This window comes from Oreochromis niloticus, linkage group LG6 (genome assembly GCF_001858045.2).
Source record: "Oreochromis niloticus isolate F11D_XX linkage group LG6, O_niloticus_UMD_NMBU, whole genome shotgun sequence".
Classification (NCBI taxonomy): Eukaryota; Metazoa; Chordata; class Actinopteri; order Cichliformes; family Cichlidae; genus Oreochromis; species Oreochromis niloticus.
The window spans coordinates 37633988-37655889 of NC_031971.2; the positions used below are offsets into that span (position 1 = coordinate 37633988).

The 21902-nt window shown below is 40.7% G+C and overlaps 2 protein-coding genes and 1 long non-coding RNA gene across 15 annotated transcripts in view; 2 read left to right on the plus strand and 1 right to left on the minus strand.

The window, feature by feature from the left end:
- Nucleotides 1–524: 524 nt before the first annotated feature.
- Nucleotides 525–2262, minus strand: LOC112847132 (uncharacterized). The gene is made up of 3 exons (XR_003220503.1): nt 2142–2262; nt 1125–1399; nt 525–657 (listed from the first exon to the last, which is right to left on the minus strand). It is a non-coding gene; the product is annotated as an uncharacterized LOC112847132 (long non-coding RNA).
- Nucleotides 2263–2264: 2 nt separating this feature from the next.
- On the plus strand, nt 2265–4588 carry anapc11 (APC11 anaphase promoting complex subunit 11 homolog (yeast)). 2 transcript variants are annotated; one of them, XM_003447981.4, is made up of 3 exons: nt 2265–2423; nt 2532–2649; nt 4040–4588. In XM_003447981.4, the coding sequence occupies exons 2-3, from the start codon at nt 2541–2543 to the stop codon at nt 4183–4185; spliced, it is 255 nt and encodes an 84-aa protein (XP_003448029.1). In that variant the 5' UTR covers nt 2265–2423; nt 2532–2540; the 3' UTR covers nt 4186–4588. The 2 variants fall into 2 exon arrangements, with proteins under 2 accessions (XP_003448029.1, XP_005470147.1); XM_005470090.3 differs by having other exon boundaries at nt 2269–2427.
- Nucleotides 4589–5754: 1166 nt separating this feature from the next.
- The window catches only part of LOC100710856 (endonuclease V), a 75537-nt gene continuing 59389 nt past the window's right edge, over nt 5755–21902 (plus strand). For 9 of the 12 annotated variants that reach the window (XR_003220548.1, XM_005470093.4, XM_005470094.3 and 6 more), the window contains exons 1-7: nt 5756–5931; nt 7063–7234; nt 11172–11306; nt 12844–12883; nt 14103–14215; nt 21009–21077; nt 21268–21396. Coding sequence is in view for 11 of the 12 variants with exons in the window: in XM_005470093.4 (XP_005470150.1) it covers nt 5888–5931; nt 7063–7234; nt 11172–11306; nt 12844–12883; nt 14103–14215; nt 21009–21077; nt 21268–21396 (702 nt within the window). In the remaining variant the exon portion in view is untranslated. Of the gene's footprint in view, nt 5932–7062; nt 7235–11171; nt 11307–12843; nt 12884–14102; nt 14216–21008; nt 21078–21267; nt 21397–21902 lie in introns of all 12 variants that reach the window. The other 3 variants (XM_005470092.4, XM_025908208.1, XM_005470091.4) reach the window with 1 other exon arrangement.

Genomic DNA, 21902 nt, shown 5'->3' on the forward strand with positions numbered 1-21902 from the left:
GCAACAGTTCAAACCTGACTACTGCTTTATATTCCTTTTACTATTCTCACACTTTCACACTCCAGTTTTGTGTGTAGATCTTAGAAAGCAGAGTGGACCTTTTTTGAATTGAAGCTGTAGGCATAAGTAAGTGTGCTCAGATGCGATGGGTTTTCATTTCCATTTCAGTTCATTCTCTTGAACACCAGAAATTTCACCTGCCTCTGACTTTAGCTGTTGGAGGGTGAGCACCTCTCACCAACATCTCACTGAAAAATGAGGGCTATAACTGTCTGTCGTGACTGTTCATCACATTCATCAGTCTCTCTGCTCCCTGTTCATCTTTGCATATCTTCTCTTTACCTTTGTGTGAGATATTGTGTAAAAAGGATGTGTGGATTAATGAGAAAATGGTGGCTTTACGTTTTTCAGCATTAAACTTGAATTATAAGAAACTGCAGACTCCTGTCACGGTTATTTAAGTCCTGTATTAAAATGTTTTTATTACTTAGAACTAAAAATTGCTTTTACATTCCTTGCAGTCATCTGTTAGTGACATGGTGATCTGTGAAGTTACAAATACGGGCCTCATGCTGCATCTCCAACTCCACTAATGATCAAAGGTTCTCTGCACTGAGTGACCTGCATTTCATCACTGAAAGTTGATCATCTCAGATTCTGTAAAATGGAAATGGTGCTTGTTTCCCTTAATGTAAAAATAATGTTAGAAAAAATAGAAACGGATACATAAAATTTTAACAAGATGCAGGAATAGAAAGTGTACACAAAAATGTCCGGGAGAAGGAAGACCAGATGTGCTTCCAGTGCTGTAAGTGTGAGCATTACCTCAGCACACTGGATTGCAGACCAACTACATCTAGTGGACATCTAGCATTACAATTGCTTGTAAAGAAAACAAAACAAAATGGAGACGTGTCAAGGTTTTCATGTATGTGTGCATATTTGTCCTCAGCTCGCTCTTAGCCCATGACTGCACATACACCAAACCAACACCACTGTCAAATTTGCTGATGATGGCAGGTGACGAGTTCAGCCTCTGACTGTATGATGTTGTCACAATAATCTGGACGTAAACACAGCAAAAAGCAGAGAAGCAATGTAGACTTAAGAAACCTGAAGCATACCGAGCACTCTGCTCCAGGCGTACAGGTGGAGGAAGTGGAGAGCTTTAAGTTCCTTGGTGTGGACATCCTGGTCGATCTCACCCACACCACACATCTCCCATCGGGTGGGGAAAGGCTTTATATCCTTAGGAAGTTAAAGATCCTCTCTCATCACCTGCTGACCAGCTTCTCTCAGTCAACAATAGCGGGCCTCATCATCTATTGCTGCACGGTGTGGTTCATCAAAAACGGAAAAGACCTGCTTGGGTCATTCCAGACGTGTGATACTACCATCCCTGAGTGAGATTTACGCAGGATGAGTGCAAAAAAAACTAAGTTTAATGGATACATCCTCAACATCACCTGAAGCAATGCCACAGTCCTCTGGAAATGGTTCTGCTTCTGATTGAGCTCTAACAGATTACAATAGATTACAAATTACAAAACAGCTTCTTCCCACAGGCAAGTCAAATACATCCCCCCAGTTCTTCTCCTATTCTACTGCAATAAACCCCTACCCCAAGAACTACAAGTGAATTAACCCCTGTCCCTCTCATTCTTCATTTTTTGCACTGTATATTATAATCATCATGCACTATTATTTTGCATATACTACCTCGCTGTTTGTATCCTTTTATTTTCATATTCATGCTCTTGTCTGTTTTGATGTTGCTGCGAAAACTAGTTGTTTTAAACATTAACAATAAGGATTTATTTATTAATTTCCAAATGTGCTGCTTTTATGTGCACATTACAGATTTATTGTTGTACAAGTGTCCATCCTGCAAATATTTCAATTTCAATTCTGTTTAGCCCCTTAAAAAATCATTGTTATTATTTCTTATATTATAGAAAATATCAGGTAGGTCCAAATGAATGAGATTGCCTCAAATGGTCAATGATAGAATAAAGGTTCATTAAAATAAGTATGTTTGTCAAAAAATAAGCAAGTGTAAACATTAGAATGACAGCATCACCTTTTCAAAATCGTTACAGAGCTCGTGAAACATCTGGCAGGAGCTCCTTTGTGTTACTAACCTGATGATGTCAGGATTGTTTTCTTTAAAATCAGATCTTTGGTGCTCTTTTATTTTGAGGTTTCCCCCCATCCGACTGTAGAGGGCAGCATGCGCCATCCCGGGACATAGCCTGGCAGTCTTTCAACAGAAGAAGAAGAGACGATTTTTGCCCGGGTTGCTAAAACATCACTTTTATGTTGTAGACTTCAGTCAAACAAGCTCTAAATGATTTGTTTTTTGCTAAGAAACGGACTAACCTAACGAGTGTGAGATACCTGAAGGAGACGGTGGTCGCTGCCTTGTACGTAAGAACGTGTTGCTGAACATTAATATTCAGAAATCGTGTGTCAACATTAGCTTTCGTGCTAGCGTTAGCTGCTCCGGTGTGATGCTTTTGTGCTCCTGTCAGATCCGCAGGATGAAGGTGAAAATCAAACAGTGGAACGGGGTTGCCTCCTGGCTCTGGGTGGCCAACGATGACAACTGTGGGATCTGCAGGATGGCCTTCAACGGCTGCTGTCCTGACTGTGAGTATCAGAGCTAATAACATAGCATTAAGTAACGAGTGTCCGCATTAAAGATGCAAACATAACAAAACAAGATTATTATTTTGGTGGTTTTGCTTCTAAAACATATAACGCTTTACGTATTATCCGATCGACAATATGCCAAATTTATCCTGCCCCTCCCGTTTGTACAAACTAAGTAGTGAGAACGATGGCAGAGACGGGAAAAAATCACCACTCTACAAAAAAACTTTTCTACAAGCTGTGGAACAATTTTAGAAAAATGTTCCTCAAAATAAAATTGTAAAGCCTCAGAATATCGCGTCGTCTACAGCACATAGTATCTGTGTGAAGGGGTTAAGGGCAAAAATCAATAGGATACCTGTGATCTTAGGGCTGTACTGCATTTAAAACAGACGCGATTTTGTCATGGAAATCACTGCAAGGGCTCAATAACATTTCCAGAAATCACTGTCAGTGAAGACAGTTTTACCACAAATATCCACAAATCCAGGTTTGTGTCATCCAAAGAGCAAACTGTATGTGAACATGATCAACATCTCCTCTGGGCTCATTCAAAATGGACCGAGGCAAAGTAGAAAAACTGTTCTTAGGTCAGATGAATTGAAATTTGAAATTGTACTGGGTCACCACATCCTCTGGACTAAAGAGGAGAGGAACCTTCCTGGTTGTTAACAGCACAGACGCTGTTGACACGGTAGCATGAAGGAAAAGGTGTCGCTGTGAGAGGCGTCTGAAAGATATTAATTTGGGATATTTGTGGGAGAGATTAACTTCTTGTGAAGCTTGTCTGGGCTCAGCCTTACAGACAGGATGAGCACTTTAGTCAGGAGACGCTCAAAGCAGAACCTCAGCTCCTCTAGATCGAAAGGAGACACTTGAGGTTGTTCTGGTGGTGTTTCAGGCATGTCCAACTGGGAGGAGGCCCCGAGTTAGGATAAAGAGCTTCCACCACCACTTATCACAGATAAGTTGCGATGGAAAATGGATGGATGGCTGCTCCAGTGACCCATCTTGGAGATCAACTCCAGCTGCAGTGTCTTGTAGTATTGTCCGTAGGTTCTTTAGGTTGATATTGAAGACCGCCACAACAGCAGCTAGGTCTGTGAGCCACTCACTGGAGAAAAGGCAACACGGGAAAGGTCACGGGTAGCTAGTTAGCAGCAACTCAACTTTCAAAATAAGAGCAAATGCCTAAATTGATCGGGGAATGGCGCTGCTCACACAAATGGATGAAATGAGTTCTTAAATATACTTAAGTGGTCTGTGTGGGGAAACACTTGTTTTATCCTCATTTAGTATTACAAGAGGATACAAGTATCTGCTAATCAGCAACTGAATGCAAAATCCTGCCCAGTATCTCTAATGTGTTTGTTTGTTTGTTTTGCAGGCAAAGTGCCTGGGGATGACTGCCCGCTGGTCTGGGGTCAGTGCTCCCACTGTTTCCACATGCACTGCATCCTGAAGTGGCTGAACTCACAGCAGGTCCAGCAGCAGTGCCCCATGTGCCGGCAGGAGTGGAAGTTCAAGGAGTGAACCTGTGGAGGCGTCGCTGCCACAGAGACGAAAGGCTCGCTCACAGACTTTTATGTAGACTGTAAATAAATCTGTGTTGGTACTTCTACTAATGCAGAACACACGCTGAATATGTTTTATTCTACTGGTAAGGATTTGTGATTAAATTAAATAAGAAAAAAAACATGCATTGTATTGAGTCTGTCTTGAAGGTCTGGCTGATTATTTCCTTGGATCGTGAAGTTTGACTTTGATTTCATGGCAGCTCCACACTGATGTATTATTTCTTGTTTGTTTGTGTAGCTTTTCACTGTAAAACAAAGACTGTAGCTTTTCATATGTCAGAACCTGTCTGGATAAAAATGGAAAAAAAATTTACAAGGTTATCAAAACAATGCTGATTAAATATCTTCTATTCAATTTATCCCTTAACTCTTGGACGTCTCCAAAAACATAAATTGTTTAAATAAGGTCTTAAATAACTTAAGTGCTCTTTAACAATTATTCTCTAAGTCTGCATCTCTGCTGGAGCCACTACACACCATACTTTCAGAAGATATCCTCTTATTTACTGACACACTGGGGTTGGAGACATTTCTGTAGATGAGCTTAGATCTGGGGACTGTGAAGGCCGTAGCAGATGATTCACATCATTTTCATCCTCAAACTATTCAGTGACCCCTGCTGTGCTGTGGCGGGAGATGACTCCCATCCGGATCCAGGTGTTTCATCAAGAACAAAGGTGGTCCAACATGATCACTGTGTAATGATTTGCACTGACCGTTCCTTCCAGTGCTTTTTATTTCACTCCTCACTCAGGAGCCTGTATTTTTGTCATCAATGATTAATAAAATGTTTGTACTGAAAAATTACAGTCAGTCATTCTAGATTTGCTCCATATTCTCACCTGGCTAAAGTAATTTAGTTTTATATTTTAGTTTTTGTCCTGTAATTTTTTTTTTTAAGTTCGGTTTCACGTAGTAACTAGAGGAAACTGTGGAGGACATGAACATGTCATGTGGTCATCCCAGTTTAGATTCTTTTAAAAAGCTGATTGTATTGAAATTTTTAAAACTTTTAAAACCTTTTATTTTATATTGTTGGTTTATTTGTTCATTTCAGTCACTTTTGTAAGTTTTTGCGAGGACTCAAAAATTAATATATTAATGTGATATATGGCATGAATCCTTTAATTTTATTTCAGTTAACTATGATGTTTGTTTTTAGTTTCAGCTGATTTTAGTTTCTATTTTAATTGCAGTTAACTGTAATAACCTCAGTGCATGACCATCCTGCATGGCGTCTGAGGTTGTAAAAGGCAAAATCACTTTTAACTTCAGGGATATTAATCTGTTCAGTTAGGAAACAGAAGCCATTGCGAGTCCACCTGCTAACCTGCTGTCTCAAGTGTGTGGAGAAGGTACCAGAAAACAGCTGAACAGGGATCCTCTGAACGGCGGAACATGGGGAACTGCCACATGAGGAGCAATATTTCGGACCTTAACTCATCCTGCTGCATGCAGTGAGCAGAAACCTGTTGTAGTTCACAGTTTAAACCGCTGGATGGCAGCATTTACCCGGATAGTCCCAGTGACCCCGCCCTCAAAGCGACGTAGGCAGTACGGAAGTAAACAGCCTGCTCCCTGCTGCTGTCAGTTGGTGTTTTCTTTTCTTAAAAACAGTAATTTCACAGCTGGTCGTGTCTTCATTAGCAGGCTGACAGATGTCCGCTCCTCCCGCAGAAGATCTGCTCCAGCAGTGGGAAAGGTCAGAGTGCTGTTCTGCCTCAGCTTCTCACAGCACACCTTAGATACGACCCAGTTTTTATTCTGCAGTTAAGTCCATTAGACGCATTTTGCTCCAAACGCTGCTGATTCTTTATCTTCAAAGTTTTCTAAAGTGTCCCATCCAGAAGAAGTCAGCTTCAGTGGATGGTGAAATACCAAAACAGCACCAGTGCCGAAGAGTTTAATCATATTATGCTTTACTTATAATCGTTTAACGCAAGGATACAGTTATAACCACCTCATCCATATTTTGGGATCCTAAAATGACAAAAATTCAACTTCAAGAATGATGATATATAAAAATACCAGAGATCTCTATTCTTTAAAAATATATTTTTAGTATTTTCATTACCATATTATTTAATTTCATCATGATTGTATTATTTTCCTGTTTATATTCTTCTTTTCTCTGCGTATCTCTGTATCAGTAAGGACTCTGTTTTTGTTCACCCTACATTAGAGCAGCAGTAATTGTTTCACAGTAAATGTTTGTCTTACGTGTCTTACAGTTTGTAAAAATGTCATTTGTTAGTAAAAAAGCAGCGACTGTGCTGACAGATGCTGCTGTGCTGGGGATGCAACTTCTGTCAGGGCCAACTACTTTGGCACGACACAGGCAGCTCTTGGAGCTGAGCCACCTTCACACCTCATCAGCCTTTCATTGATTTACTTGTTTGTAAAGACAAGACCAGTGATATCATCATGTTAGTCTATATCATGTCCTGATGTCTCTGATTAATGTGAGCGTGTGGAGCTCCTGCAGTCCTGCAGAGAGACACCATTACAGCATTTTCATATATTTACATTTCAACAGTACAATATTATCAGCTGACTGATTCTTCTTTTAGACATTATTAAACATTCATGATGTGAATGTCACTGGTTTTGAAAGCTGTCCAGATAAGCCCTTGTTTTGAATAATTAAATTAGTTGCAGCTCTACAAACCACAGCAGGAGTCGAGCCACCTGGGTTCATCAAGTTGCCGTGAGATTTTCAGATTTGTTGCTGTTAACAGCCCTTTTGTCTGCTATAGACTTTACATGCCGGCCTCATATTTTGACATGAAGTAATTGCCAGCGAGTGTGTTTATATATTTGTTTCCTGATGCAGTGAGCAGGCACGTCTGAGGCAGCAGGTGCTGGAGGAGGACACAGAGGACTGGCAGGGGAGCCCAGACTTTTCAGGTCTGGAGCGAGTTGGTGGGGTGGACCTCTCCTTCATCAAAGGGGATGACGTCAATGCCTGCGCCCAGCTCGTGGTACTCAGCTACCCAGATCTGCAGGTGAGCTACCTGGGCGCTACATCCAGTAAACACAGATAAAATAACCCTGTAATGCCAAATATATCATATTTCATACAACATTAGTGTTATTTTATAACCCTAACCCCTTTTATGTTTTTTGTTTGTTTAAGATAAATAAAAGATTACAGATTAAAACTCATATATGTAAATTAAAATTTAATTTCTATTTTTTAATTTGTGAGACAGTTCAATAAACACTTTAGTTAAAAACATCTGAATTTTCTGGAAATTATTTAACCCTTCAGGTTTTCTAAGCTTTTCTGACCTCTAGTGGTGACAGGTGGGAACAGCAGCAGTGCTTCGAGGAGAAGGCTGAGGATCAGAAATTGAATTCCACAGGCTGCATTTTTTTCCACCAGTGACACCTTTAATGAAAAGGAAACACATGACGATACAAAATGCTATCCTTAAAAAAAATGCTTGGCCTTTGAAGGCTTTGTAATACGTGCAGCTGGAATATTGTGCAAGGCCAGCTGTTAACCTTTAAAGTAGTCGCATTTACTTTGTTTGGGCACTGAATACAAAGTCCTTATGGGTGTTTTTCTCCTCTTACTTCCTCGCCTTGAAGTCACAGCTTTTTTTATGACTCCTGAAAGCTGGCGGCATGAGGAAGAAATTATTCTCGCTCTCACCGGGGCTGTCGGGCTGTTCTAGGGAGCCACTGAAGTGATTTTAAATGTTTTACCCTCACCTTTTGATAACTTCTCCTGTGAGCTTTTGCCTGTGGGGCTTATGAACAGTCATATGCCAACAATGTTATTTTAGGCATATTAGAATGCAAACCCGAGGAGCACATATTTGTTTTCCTCAGAGGTGGTGCTTTCTTCTGTTGGCTTTCCACATTTTGATAAATATATACGTTTATGTCAAGTAATTACAGTGTTAAATATAATTAAACTTCATGCATAGATATACCTTCTGATCCAGTTGTATAGAAGAAGAAAAAGACTCTTTGTTTCACTTCATTTATAACCTGGATAAAATCTTCCCTGATGAGTTCATGCACTCAGCCGCTGGTTTTAATTTTTCTTCAGTGCAGCGTGTTCTCTAATTTTGTAAATTATGATCTCATTTAAAGTAAAATAGAATTGTAAACACACAGGAAAGCTGTGCCTGAACGCCATCCTGTATGCATCCTGTGTCCCTAATGTAATTTCCTGCTTTTTAAAATATCCACATAAATTCTAAACAGCAGTCTGGCAGTGAAAGTGTTAATATGCAATAGAGCTCCTCAAAGTGACCTTCCCAGTCCGGCTTTTCATTTCATTTACTTTCCCCGCAGCCTTTCACCAGCACTGCTCCTCGCAGTTATTTATCTGTGCATTAACACAGCCTGCTGGCACCTTCCAATTATAATTAATGACATATGTCACCATACATTGTTGATACATGGACCCAGTGAGGCTAATGAAATGTGTTCAGAAATGTTGTTCAATAATGTGATTATGTTCTCTGCTTGTTTTCAATTTACTCCAACATTGCCACCTGAGGCTATTTGGGGCTCAAAAGAATGCTAGTTACAGGTTCCACAGTGTGCTCAATGCTGCTGCAAGTTACACAGAAAAAAGGCAAAAGTTTCATAATTTTATTGTTTCTCGCTGAATAAATATGCCTTCAGTATACTTTATAACAATACTGTCTTGCGTCACACGCGGCGATGTATCAGTGCTTGTTTTTCAGGAGTAGATGAAGGTCACGGCAGCCAACAATATGACAATGACATATCCTGAAAGGTGTTTGGCATTTCTAAAGCCAGATAACAAGGCAGGTATTCAGAAAGGTTTCTGCTCTGAGGCTCTGCGAGCTCGACTCAGCGGACAGCTTTTGTGTGTTTTGTTTGTAGCTCCTGCCCGATAACAGCTTTGATAACACGTGATGCTGTTAGATGTTACATCATTCGAGATGTTAGCACATCTCTTTGCTGTGAGGAGAACAGGATTTTTTATACTGGTCAGAAAGTTGCGACAGCTTGTGCACCTGTAATCTGCATATGGTCTCAGAGGGTCTCCTGGACCCTGCTGATACCTCACAGGATACTCGGAAGGAGATCATGGCAGACATGTTTACCTGCGGCGATGCTGCTTAAAATAGACAGGACAGCGAGAGAGGTACAGAAATACATGGATCCTGCCAACATGGGAAAGGCTGTTTACAGTATATATTGTGCTGATTTTACAACCTGCTGTGGTTCTATTCAAAGTGTAGTCTGCATGGCAATACAAAGACTGTTAATTAGGCAGTATTGATGGTGTTTTACATAAACGAAAAGGCCCTTTTCTGCTCCACATTTGTATTCATGGACACAAAAGTATCTTTGTATGATTCACAGTTCAAAATAACCCTCATTTATCTTATGCCGGTGAAGCCCTTGAGTTCAGTCTCCTCTTAAAAACTAGTTTAGATCCTCTTCCTTTAAGCTAACTTTCATGGAGCATGGAGAAACAATGTTGTTGCTTTAGCTTGGCTCGTATGTGTTGAGCCTTATAGTGTATTCTTCTGAGAAATTTGTGGCTCTAGACCTCTCCATGTTCATGATTGGTGATCACCGGTTTAATTTGAACGGGATTTAGAAAATGTGGGCTGACTCATTACAAGTTCATGTGGCCTCTTGTGGTTGTCAGACTACCTTAACATCAGTAACCACACTGATGTTAAGGTAGTCTGACAACGAGTAGATATCCTGCTGTTGAACTTGCTCTGCACTACAGGCCTCCCGAGGATGAGATTAGATGTACACCAAAATAGGCATAAAAATAATAATTTTAACAGTTTATACAGTTAAACTGTAACTGTGTCCACTTAATTCACCAGGTCACTTAAATGAAATAAATTGTCAGATGTTCAGAATATACTCACAGCCTTTAGTCAACTGAGAGCAGATGTTTCATTTTGTACCAGATGGGCGATGTTGGTGATTATCTTGTACAGCTTGTCTGTGCCTTTGGACTCACCCTTACATATACACTAGGGTGGACACATTTGTCCAAAGCACCCTGACAGTGTCCCTGATTGACTCATTTATGTACAGTCATGCAATAATGTAAGTTTTCACAGGACTCTGTGCAGTGCTGTGAAAAGCTGAGTACAGACTTACTGCTTCCTTAGAACATAAAAGGCTGAGAAGCAGCCAATGCTTCTAATCAAATGCACTTGATTAATCAGCGATTGTGAGCACCTCTGTTAAGGCAGAAGTTTGGGCAGTTTGCTGGTCTGCAGGATTCAGGTGTGTGTTAACACAATGCCATAAACATCCCAGGTGTGGATGTCACAGCAAATTCACCCCAAGGCCATGCAATCGTCAGAGAAACTGCAAAAGCCCAAGAGCTCCATCTGAGATTCTCCAGGCCTCAATTAGCATGCAAACGTTATGTTAAAAGAAAAAAAATGAACAAAGATAGTTTTTTTTCAAATGGTTGTCGAGAGAATTCTTCTGCTCTCCAAAAAAGCCCAAAGTTGCATCTGAACAAACCACAAGAGTTGCAGAACCAAAGTGGAGATGTTTGATTATAATGCACAGCACCACATCTGGAAAAAAACAAAGACAACATATCAGCACAAACACCTCATAACAACTGTAAGCACGGTGGTGGAGGAGTGATGATTGTGCTTGTTGTGCAGCCACAGGACCCGGGCACTCCGCAGTCACTGAGTCTAACATGAACTTCTCTGTGTAGCTGAGGTCATCTGACTGACTGAACTCAGGACGTCCTGCACAATGATCCAGGTTAATAACAGTAACACACTTGTTAGGTCAGCAGAAGTGACACCTGGCAGATACTGGCCTGTGTCAGCCCACCTGTCAATCAAAGCAGCCATGCCCCTAACAAAATTTAAAAAAGATGGGTTATTAAAAAAAAAAAGGTTTTAGTAAAATTCAGTCAGAAGAAATGAAGCCGTCTCTGCTCCCTCCTGCCAGGTGCTGTATGAAGACAGTCAGATGGTGACCCTGACGGCTCCCTACATAGCTGGCTTTCTGGCATTCAGAGAAACTCCTTTCCTCCTGGAGGCTCTGCAGAGGCTGAAGAAGAACCAGCCCACACTCCTTCCTCAGGTCTGGATGTGCTAGAACTTGAATAATGACCTCTTAGTGCAGGGGGGGCAACTACAGGCCTCGAGGACCGGTGTCCTGCAGGTTTTAGATGTGTCCTTGAGCCAACACAGCTGATTCAAATGGCTAAATTACCTCCTCAACATGTCCCGAAGTTCTCCAGAGGCCTGGTAACGAACTAATCATGTGATTAAGGTGTGTTGACCCAATGTGATATCTAAAACCTGCAGGACACCGGCCCTCGAGGCCTGGAGTTGCCCACCCCTGTTTTAGTGACTACTGAAATGGGTTCTGTTCACTTTTTTAATGTCATCATAACTGTATTTGTTGTATCTGACTTGTTTCTGTCAGATTAACTACTCAAAGCTACACAGAAAAGGAAAATATATATATATATTTTGCATTTTTATTTGACCAGGAAGTAAAACAAACTCTTTTTTCATTATTTTGTTGATGTTGATGGTTCATATTCAGAATAGAGTGAAAAGAAAATGTTTTGGTCTGTGCTTGTTAGCCTTGGTCTGCAGTTTTGGCATAATTCCTACAGAAAAGGTTAGAAACCTTGAGCCTGAGAATTTTGGGCAAACTAAGTAATTAAAATTTCTTCAGTAAGACCTTGTTATTATTGTGATTACTATTATTATTATATTTATGGTAGTAGTACTAGAAGAAGTGATATAATTCCCATTTCCAGGCCACAGTGAGCTGGAAATGTTTTAATAACCGATAAATCCTCCAAGGTGGAAAAAGTTACCTATGAATCCAACAAGACCGACAACCTGCTAACATTACTGGATTTGGACAAGTGCTTTAAAACCTCGCGTCACGTTTCATGCACATTAAGTGCAGCTCCGACGATGAAGCTCCTCTGTTTGTCCTCTCGGTTTTTTGTTTTTCTAAAGCGACGCCTCTTGTTCATCTTCACCCACTCGCTTCTGTTTGTCGCAGCCCACACGCCTCCCACTCTGTCCCTCTGTCGTCCTCGTGCACGCAGGTGTGCAGAAACGCACACATTCACACTTAGAAATTCATGCACACACACACACACACACACACACAAACTCAGATTTACTTCCAGTGACATTTAGCTCTGGACAGATGCAGTCACTGCTCCCTTTATCTGCAACCTTTGAAGTGAGTGTTGCTGGTGACTTATGATTCACAGCAGAAACATGTCTGTGGAGTCACCTTTGGCTTCAAAAATTCATCGTTGTGTTGGAGCTGGCAGCGCTCCAATATCAGTTTGAGGAGCTCTTTCTAACTTCGGCTTTTGAGGATCTTCTGCCATCCCAGGGTTATAGACACAATAGATAACAACAAAAATCTTTCACTCTGGACATTTTAGTTGATCATGTCATTCATAGCACAGGTAGAAGCAAAAGATTAATAATGCCTCTGTTGATGAAGTAGCCCTGTTTATTATTTCACCTGTGCTTTTAATCCTCAGACACGTGGAAAAGTCTGCTGTGGAAAAAGCGAAATATAGAGTAATGTCGAGCTTCCTGCAGTCAAACTCATGTCAGGTGTGTTCTCTGTACAGGTGGTGTTTGTGGATGGGAATGGTCTCTTTCATTACAGAGGTGAGGTGACTGACCGAAGAAAGGATTTTAGATTTTCTGTTTTTACTTTAAAGATAACATAATGTAATAAACTTTTAATAACACTGATAAAATATTAACAGTTCACTGTAAAAAATCAAACAAAGAACAAAAATCTAAACAAAACACACATTTAATGAATAATGTGTTTGTTAGTTTCTCTGTACCTGTACAATCATCGTCCAGTTTTCCCTCAAGGTCATCTTCTTGTCCATCTGGGCCTTAGTGATTCACGTCGGATTCAAAGGCACCACCAAAGGGGGGCCGGAGGGGCACTGGCCACCCCTCAAAATTTGCTGCCCGCCCCCCAGTGGCCGCCTCTGTGTTGGTAATAATTTTAATAAACGTGAGCACAAGAGTGAGGAAGAATGTTTAAAGGGATGGTTGGATTTTAAAATCTTATTTGGTTTTCATATGTACATATTTTCAAATTCATTAGCAGGAAATTAACTAGGTAAATAATTCTGTTTATTTTCTCCTCTTTACCATATTTTTCAAGTAACCTATATTTGATGCTGGAAACTCTGCTTTTGCCACCCCATGATAAAATTCTGGTTTGATCCTCTGTTATATCAACGCAGCATCCCTTCAGCTTGAACATAATTTTGTGGAATAAGAGACAGCTGTAGGGATTCAGATCGGTCGAGCGGGGCAGGTAGTGATCAGTGATTGTGTGTCTGTGTGGCCAAAGAAGTGACACATAACCTAGGCTCAGGATTTCCACTGATTGTTTTCCATGAGCCGGCTCGGCATGTTAGAGTACACTCATTACTGTAAAAGACATTAATAACCTTCTGAAAGGAAAATGGAAAAAATGACGTGCACGCCGATGCTGCTGTTCGGGTCGTAGCATGACGCTCGTCAGCAGCGCATCTTCAAAAAAAGAGATCGCTAAAAATTTCAGTCTGATTTTCACTGATCATTATTTCAGAGATTTGCATTCAGCTCCACTCGAGCTTGTTAAAAATACTAACTAAGAGTTCAAGGTGAGTCTAGCGAGGTTTGAGGATGAGCTGTATAAACTTTGGTTTTCACCAAAGGGACTTTTAGGTGTAACACCTGACAAAATCAGTCCTGAGTGAATCACCGTGAAGTGCTCTGTTGTAACGTTTTTTTGCATCACACAGTTCAGTGAAGCATGTTTACTCTCCGCTGTTTAATTCTGGATGTGACTTGATTGTCGCTGTTTGGATCGTTGCAGAGTTTGGTTTGGCGTGTCACCTGGGAGTGCTGTCAGGGCTGCCCTGTGTGGGCGTGGCCAAAAACCTGCTGCAGGTGCAAGGAGTCAACAAGAGTGAGGAGCATCAGTCACAAGTGAGGAAACATCACCTGTTTTTTTAATTTAATTTAAGATCTTCTTTGTTTTAAACTTTGGCTCATTAAACCTACTGAATCTATGTGTGGACTTTGTTATGCTCAGGTCTCCAGTCATACAACATTGTTGTATCCATTGTGGTTTTCAGTGTTATAAGAAGGCCATTTTAAAATGACGAGTCTAAGACTTGAACGTCTGTTTATCCCACCGAGCTGCAGAGCCTCGTCACTCTGCGGTTTGGCCTTCAGAAAACCTGCTTCATATTTAATGTTTCTTGTAGTTGTGTACACATGTTTCTCTTGTTTAAGAGCTCCCAGTGTTGACAGGAGTCACTGGATGAATTATTGAAGTTTTCAAAGTGTAATCGCTTTCTCTGCTCGCTGCATCTAAAAAGAAAAGCAAAGAAATGTCAGAGAGGGACGAAGCAAAGGACAGAGTCTTCAGTTGTTTTTCAGTGTGTGACTCTGTGTGCATGTAAACTCACAACTTCTCATTTTATATATGTGTGTGTGTGTGTGAGAGTGCGCTTTGTTTGTGTGTATTCTGTTCTCACTGTGACTTTTATTGCGAGCCAAGGCCTTGCTGTGTAGCTAACGCTAATGTGACTTTTTGAATACAAATCAAGCTGCAACAAATGTGTGCTGGTCAAAGTATACCTGTGGGACAGCAAAACCTGGTTTTCATTAATATGCAAATGCTCCCTTTGTTTCAGTCTGCAGCTCAGTGACCTGCTGAGGAAAAAAAACAAAACTCTTTAAAGTTAAATCTACCTGATGAACCGAGCAGGTGCGTCACTTTCATTTCACTTCAGGCCAAACTGAACTGAAGAGGGACAGACCAGTAAAGCCATAGGAAAATATTTAAAAAACTGTTCCCTCTTTTTAATGTAATAAGGAGGAAACCACATCAAGTCAAACCTGATGCAACTAATGAATAGGAATGAACCGAAAACTACATGTGGCATAGACTAAGGAACTGCAACAAAACCAGCGCAAACTGAGTAAAACAACTTATATAGTCAGAGGTTTTTACAGGAATCTGTGTAAGTACACCTTCACTCCATTCACAGAAATTATAGAAGGTTATTGGTACTGAATCATGGAGTTTATTTCGTTTTTCAGAGAACTGCACAGTCCTGTGAAAACTGTGAAAGCTATTTCCTTTTTGAGGCAGGAGGAGCAGAAGGATCAATAAATCTGAATCCTACATGAACTTCACACATTCACATGCTCATGCAGCTCCAGGAGGTTATTTAAGACTTCATCTTCCTCGGAAACTTCCAGATTCCTCACAGAAAAAGCTCGAACCCTGTGGCCTTCTTGTCTGAGTTGACAGTGAATTAGCTGAGCTTAAGTGTGGTCACTTATGAAAAGCCATTATGCAAATTCTAAATAGAATCTAAAGGTCTGCAGTTATGAGCATTTTAATGCTGAGTGGTCCTCCAAAGTTTCGGAGAGGAGTGGACAGACATCCGATCCACTTCTCAATTGGCATCAGATACATAGTGTGATTACAACCCCGGCAATCTTCGTGTAGTCGTGTAAGATGCTAATTCAATTCTCTGCAATGTATCCATCTCATGAATTAGTGTTAGTGGCTTTGGCGTCAGAAAAATTACGCCCGTCTCTTCCCCCTGGGGGGAATCTGATCTTTGTTTACACCTATCATGGTCACCCCCGAGGATCCAGTCACACTTATCTACTGAAACAATGTGTGTCCAAATACATGTGGCTCGTTTACTTTCAGGATCAGGTAGCACAGGCATTACACGGCCATGCTGCATGTTTGGCTCAAGCTATTAGCTTTGGATCAGCGTGAAATTTTAGAAGTCCCTTCCCGCCCATATTGATGTAATTGTCACTCTCTGGGGCTCTGTCTAATTTGTCTACAGGCACGCACACGATTGCGACGCTTCAAGGGAACACCAGCTTTGGCGCTTGAGCGCTTGGTGGGAAATTAGCTGTGAAGTAATCTGTGAAACACAAGCCATATCAGGCTTCCTACCAAATTTCAGAAAATTAGCTCTTTTGAAACAAGATTAGCCATTACTGGAGCTACGAGCACACCGCCACGTACCACTGACGAGCGATACGCTGCCATACTCGATTAGATCAGATGTCAGAGTTTCTTTCAACATTTCCAGCAAACAGAGTTTCTGAAAGCCAATATGCAGTCTGAGAAGTGTCTCTCAAGGTTACAGAACTTTCTCTTAGTTGCAGCAATTAAATGTGCAAACCTCGAAAGTAAAGGTGTGTATGTGTGTTTTTATCAGATGGAGGCTCCTTGAAAAGGTGAAAATGAAACACTGTAAAGCACAGGGATTGTGTTAATGTACGAATGCACATAATATGTTGCAGGATGAGCCTGTGCTCAGAGAAACTATAATGTACATAAATGTTAAAGAGACACTGTAAAACAAATTAATTTTTGCATGGAGGTTTCAGTTTCATTAAGAAACAGTAGACCTCTATTCAGTTCAATTCAATTCAATTTTATTTATATAGCACCAAATCACAACAACAGTCGCCTCAAGGTGCTTTATATTGTAAGGTAGACCTTACAATAATACATACAGAGAAAAACCCAACAATCATATGACCCCCTATGAGCAAGTGCTTTGGCGACAGTGGGAAGGAAAAACTCCCTTTTAACAGGAAGAAACCTCCAGCAGAACCAGGCTCAGGGAGGGGCGGGGCCATCTGCTGCGACCGGTTGGGGTGAGAGAAGGAAAACAGGATAAAGACATGCTGTGGAAGAGAGACAGAGATTAATAACAAGGATGATTCAATGCGGAGAGGTCTGTTAACACATAGTGAGTGAGAAAGGTGACTGAAGAAGAAACACTCAGTGCATCATCTGAGATGAGAGTATTAATGTCGCTCTAATTTTATCTGTTTATTTTGGGCTTGATAGCAATTAGTGGTCTTGGTGTCACCCAAAGTTTGTCAGGTACAAAATGTAAAAGATCACACATGTATTACACCTGTATGTAGGTCAAAACATTTTCACCATTTTCTTACTTAAATGTAACTTGTTCAGGGTTTGGTTGCCTTTAATAGAGATGCATAAAATTATATGAATTCTGCTTTGATGAAACTTTTAAATGAGTTATTAATCTTCTGATTTATCACTTGGGGGGGAAAAAAATTAACTGTTTTGTAAGAGTGATTTAAATCAGTTTAAAAAAATTCAAGGAAAAGAGCCTGTAAACGAATGTCAGCCTCCAAGACTGAAAAAGGAAACACGGAAGTGCCAAAAACTGCAGTTCATCAAATGGCCGCTTAAGGCTGAAGTCTTAAAATCATATGGTAAAGTTAGGAATGGCCAACATGACATCAGCGATTAGTTAGTAAAGTCCCAGCCAATACTGATGGCTGTTAATCACAAGGTATACCTTCCGAAAGCTCAACTTGCTTTATCATCCTTTTTGAGTCCAATGACGACCATAATTTACATCAAATACATCTTAAACCCATCAGTGTTTACTGAAGTCATAGATGTGAGCAGGAGGGAATTTCACAGTTTTATACAGTCAGACTTTAAACCGGAGGAGTCACCCTGTGCTGCCATGAAAAAAGAAAACAGCTTCAGCACACTTAAGCATGCAGTGGCTTCACTCAGAAAGCTACACCTGCCTACAGTACATGGTTAAAATGCCAACTTTATATTTGCAGCTTTATTCCACATAGAGTGGGTTATTTTCTGTAACTCACCTATTTAAATTGTATCGTAAAAATAGCATTTTTAGGGGCCTCACTGCTAAAACTGACGCTGTGCTTCACCTCATCTAATTTCAATCCCAGTCGTGTTTGTGCACTTATCTGCTTAATATGGCTTGTACTAACACACTGTCTAAACTCCAGCTTGGAGAGTGAAACTCCAGTGTTATGAGCAGCGCTGCACTTATAGATTCACTTTGCTAATAAAGCAAACGAGTAAGCATCAGCTGATGTTTAGACCTCCAGCCTCTTGTCAAAAGTGTGTCACTGCTGACTCCAGAAAACAAGAAAACAATGGGCAGAATGCCAGATGCGAGGCTTTAAAATATTAGTCCACATACAATGTGTGACTATAATTAAGTTCGTCTTTTATATATAGTAATAGTCAGTAAAGCAAAGTGCCACAGGTCTTGAAAACAGACAGCTGTTTCTTCATGTTTTAGCAGTGAATAAGAACCGGATAACTTGTTAAGATGGAGAATCATTAGGTTGTATTGCCTGCCTTCTGTCGTCATTAAAGCACATGCATGCGTCCCCTTGAAGTGTCCATGAACATGAAAGTCCTTCTCTCTCTGCTCGCTGTTTTTTATTTGAAGCTGAACATGATGTCCCTGTGCTGGAAGTGATGCAGTGGGCCTTTGTCTGAGCCGAGCTTTAGACAAAAGAGACAGGATGAAAGAGGCTAGAAAATGTTTCTTTCCCTCCTTTTTGTCCTCAGTACACTTTTGGAAAATTGTATCTCTGTTGAAGTTTTGTGTTGCTCAGAGTCCTTCAGGTTTTCATCGCCTCTCCTCTCTTTCTTCCTCTCTCCCTTAACCTCCAGTTTATCGGTCCTCCTCTCATACTCTATCCCCTTTCTCGCTTTCATCTCCTTCTCCCTGTTTGTCTCTCTTTGTCTCTTCTCTCGCTGATAGCCTGGCTGTAACTCAAACTAGTGTGTTATTGATGACTTACCCCGTGTTTCTGACTTCTGGTGCGCTGGCTTCAGTCCTATTCTTGAATCGAACCCTCTCTTTCACAGACACACACACACACACACACACACACACACACTATTGGCTTCATCCCAGCCGGGATTGGATGCCCCGTGCGGCCCTCCTGTCTCCCTGCTGGCTGCTTGCTGTAATCAGTCATAGTAGAGCAGACACTCCATCCATCATGGAGGCTAAACTCCCTTCATCGCTCTGGCCCATAACCCAGAGCACACCTGTCAACAGCAGCCCGCATCACTGCATCTGACTTTGCTCCGTCTCTTTGACTGTGAGAACAAAACTTTAGCTCTAACAGAAATCAAGAGAGAGGTCGTTTAAAATCTTTCTTTGAGTCCAACATCCTGCAGATGGGCTCTCATGAGACGTCAAAGATGAGCCAGTTAGTACATCAATAATTTTCTAGTCTTTTATTAGAGTTAGCTCTTTTTTTAGATTTAAAACTATCTTAATTGGAAAAAAATATACATTTAAAGGTTTTTCAGACTCAAGGACTGTTTCTATGTCCTGTCTGGCTATTTCATTATATCTCAGTGACACTTCAAGTCTAACGCCTGAACGATCACATCAAATGTTTGCTTTTGCTGTCTAATGTGTCTAAAATATTAAGTCCAAACTTTATAACATAGATTAGGTTAGGACAAATGTTCTCATCACAAATATTTTAGCCACTATTGAGTCGTGATTATATAACACTATTACTCAGAGACTTTGTAAAATAATATTTGAGTCACCAAACTTAAAAAACAAAAGACAAAAACTTGTCTTTTTAACAGAACATTTGCTTAAAAAGAATTGATAAGTAAAGTGAACATGGCACAGTGTGGCAGTGATATGATTTGTGAAAGATCAGTGCAGGCAATGGAAACAGCTGGGTTAGGAGAGACAGGTGACGGCAATCAGGAAAGGATGGGAAGGAAGTGAAACTATAAGCAAGGCACAGGACACAAATAACTAATAATAACTCAGTAACTGAACAGGGAAGCAGAGAGACATGAATCAGCAGGGGAGGGGAACACATAGAGGAAAATACAAAAAACATAACCTCTATAAATACAAACAGTAACTTAAACTAAAATAACCCGGAATAAAGAAAACCAAAACTTAGACAGCAAACAAACTGAGAACAAAGAAACTATATTCCATCAAAGTGGCAGGCGGGCGGCAGAAGGAAATGAAAGCCGGAGCGCTGACAGAAAAGAATGAGCAGAATGTGGCACAATAACCATTTTATCTTGATTATCTTATTTTAATAATTGATGGCAGACAACATTGCAGTTGAAATCTAAATTCGATCTGTTGCACGGTCCTGCTTCAGGTTGTATTTAACAGCTTGCACAGATGGCATACCCAAGTGATTCTGACAGAAGACCGTCTCCTAGCAATTGGTGGTGAGTGACATATTGGTAACTAGCTGAGTCAAAATCTCTCTCTCTGAATCTCATACATAATAATTATATTTTTGCACGATCACATGCTTTCGTTTCACAAAACTCAAACACAACTTGAAATGTGGTCTTGGGCCTCTAGTCTACTCAAACTCAGTCGGCAGACTTCTTTAGATATGTGGTGGTTAACTGAAAATAAGGAATATTAAAAAATGTCACGAATTTGAATTTGTTGAGACAAAACTCTGTTTTTACACAGTTTTAGAAAAAAGATTTTGACATTTTTCCAAAGAGACAAAGTCCAAATAAAATCTTTGCCTTCATTTTTAAATGAATTCATTCCTAATTTTATTTATTTACTTGTGAAAAATTAGATTAAAAAAGTTTCTATTTTTGAAAAAACATTTTTTCAAAATACAGTTTATTTAATTGTTCTAATCTGTATCAGGAGTTTTATTATTGTACGCCTTTGTGCCAGATTTTCTTTTTCAAAGTCATAACCCGCCGTTCTTTCAGTAGAATAAAGATTTGGTCCGGTTTTAGACATGAAAGTGGGGTCACGCAGAGGTTAGAGACAAAGTGACGCGAGTGTGAAGCCTCTGCAGGAGGTTAATACTTTGTTTCAGCTTGCTGCTATTTGTTTTGGCAAGCTGTACATCTGTTTTGACTTTGATTTTTGTTTCTTTGCCTCCACAGATAGCTGCTCTGCAAAGAGGAGGAGACAGCTTCCCACTCATAGGCGCCTCAGGCAAAGTGCTCGGAAAGGTGCGGCAAAGGACAGATGCACAGAAAATAGAAACAAATACCTCTGACAAAGGTGTTGTCTTGTTGCTGCTGACTTCAAAGAAAACCCTCCCTGCTGAAAGTCAAACGCAGCAAATTTTTTATGATGATCACAACTGGAGAGTGAGACGAATGCTGAAAAGTTACAGCAGACTTCTGTCTTTGAATTCAGGCACTGCGAAGCTCTGACAAGAGCTCGAAGCCAGTGTACGTGTCTGTGGGCCACAAGATCAGCCTGGACACAGCTGTCCGCCTCACACACGCATGCTGCCGCTACCGGGTCCCTGAGCCAATCAGACAGGTGGGCCTACGTGCACACTCGCACACACACACACACTGTAAAGCCATCAGGAGTGTTGAGCAGAGCAGCTGCAGGAACGCTAGAAGCCTTTTTTGTGAACAGTAGAAACAAAAGTTGAACTTCTCATCTTAGAAGCAGAACACTGTTTCAGGGAGCGAGCAGTGCTCACCACTTGTGTAACAGTGTCCTGCTGTGAAGCGAGGAGGTGTGAGCATCATGCTATGCAGTGCTTTATTGGCAGCAGGGCCTGGGAGACATGTAAAAATGGAGAGAAGAAGAATATATGCAGCCAAATTAGGGATGTTCCAATTTTGGCTGTATTTTTATATGAATTCCAGCCCCGGCGCAGAAAACTGTGCAGACAGTTTCAAACGATAAGATGATGCCGGCTGTCAGACACAAGTGCAACAAAGCTATAGTGTGACACTGAAGATATTTTTAACTGCAAGGCAGACAGGATCTTTGCAAAGTTGGAAAGTATATGGTTCATACTTTGCTATTATATT

Excerpts from the sequence above, each read along its gene's own strand:
- anapc11 (XM_003447981.4), top strand. The coding sequence starts at position 2,541 with ATGAAGGTGAAAATCAAACAGTGGAACGGGGTTGCCTCCTGGCTCTGG. Across the intron at positions 2,650-4,039 it reads CAACGGCTGCTGTCCTGACT|GCAAAGTGCCTGGGGATGAC; the intron begins GTGAGTATCAGA and ends TTTGTTTTGCAG.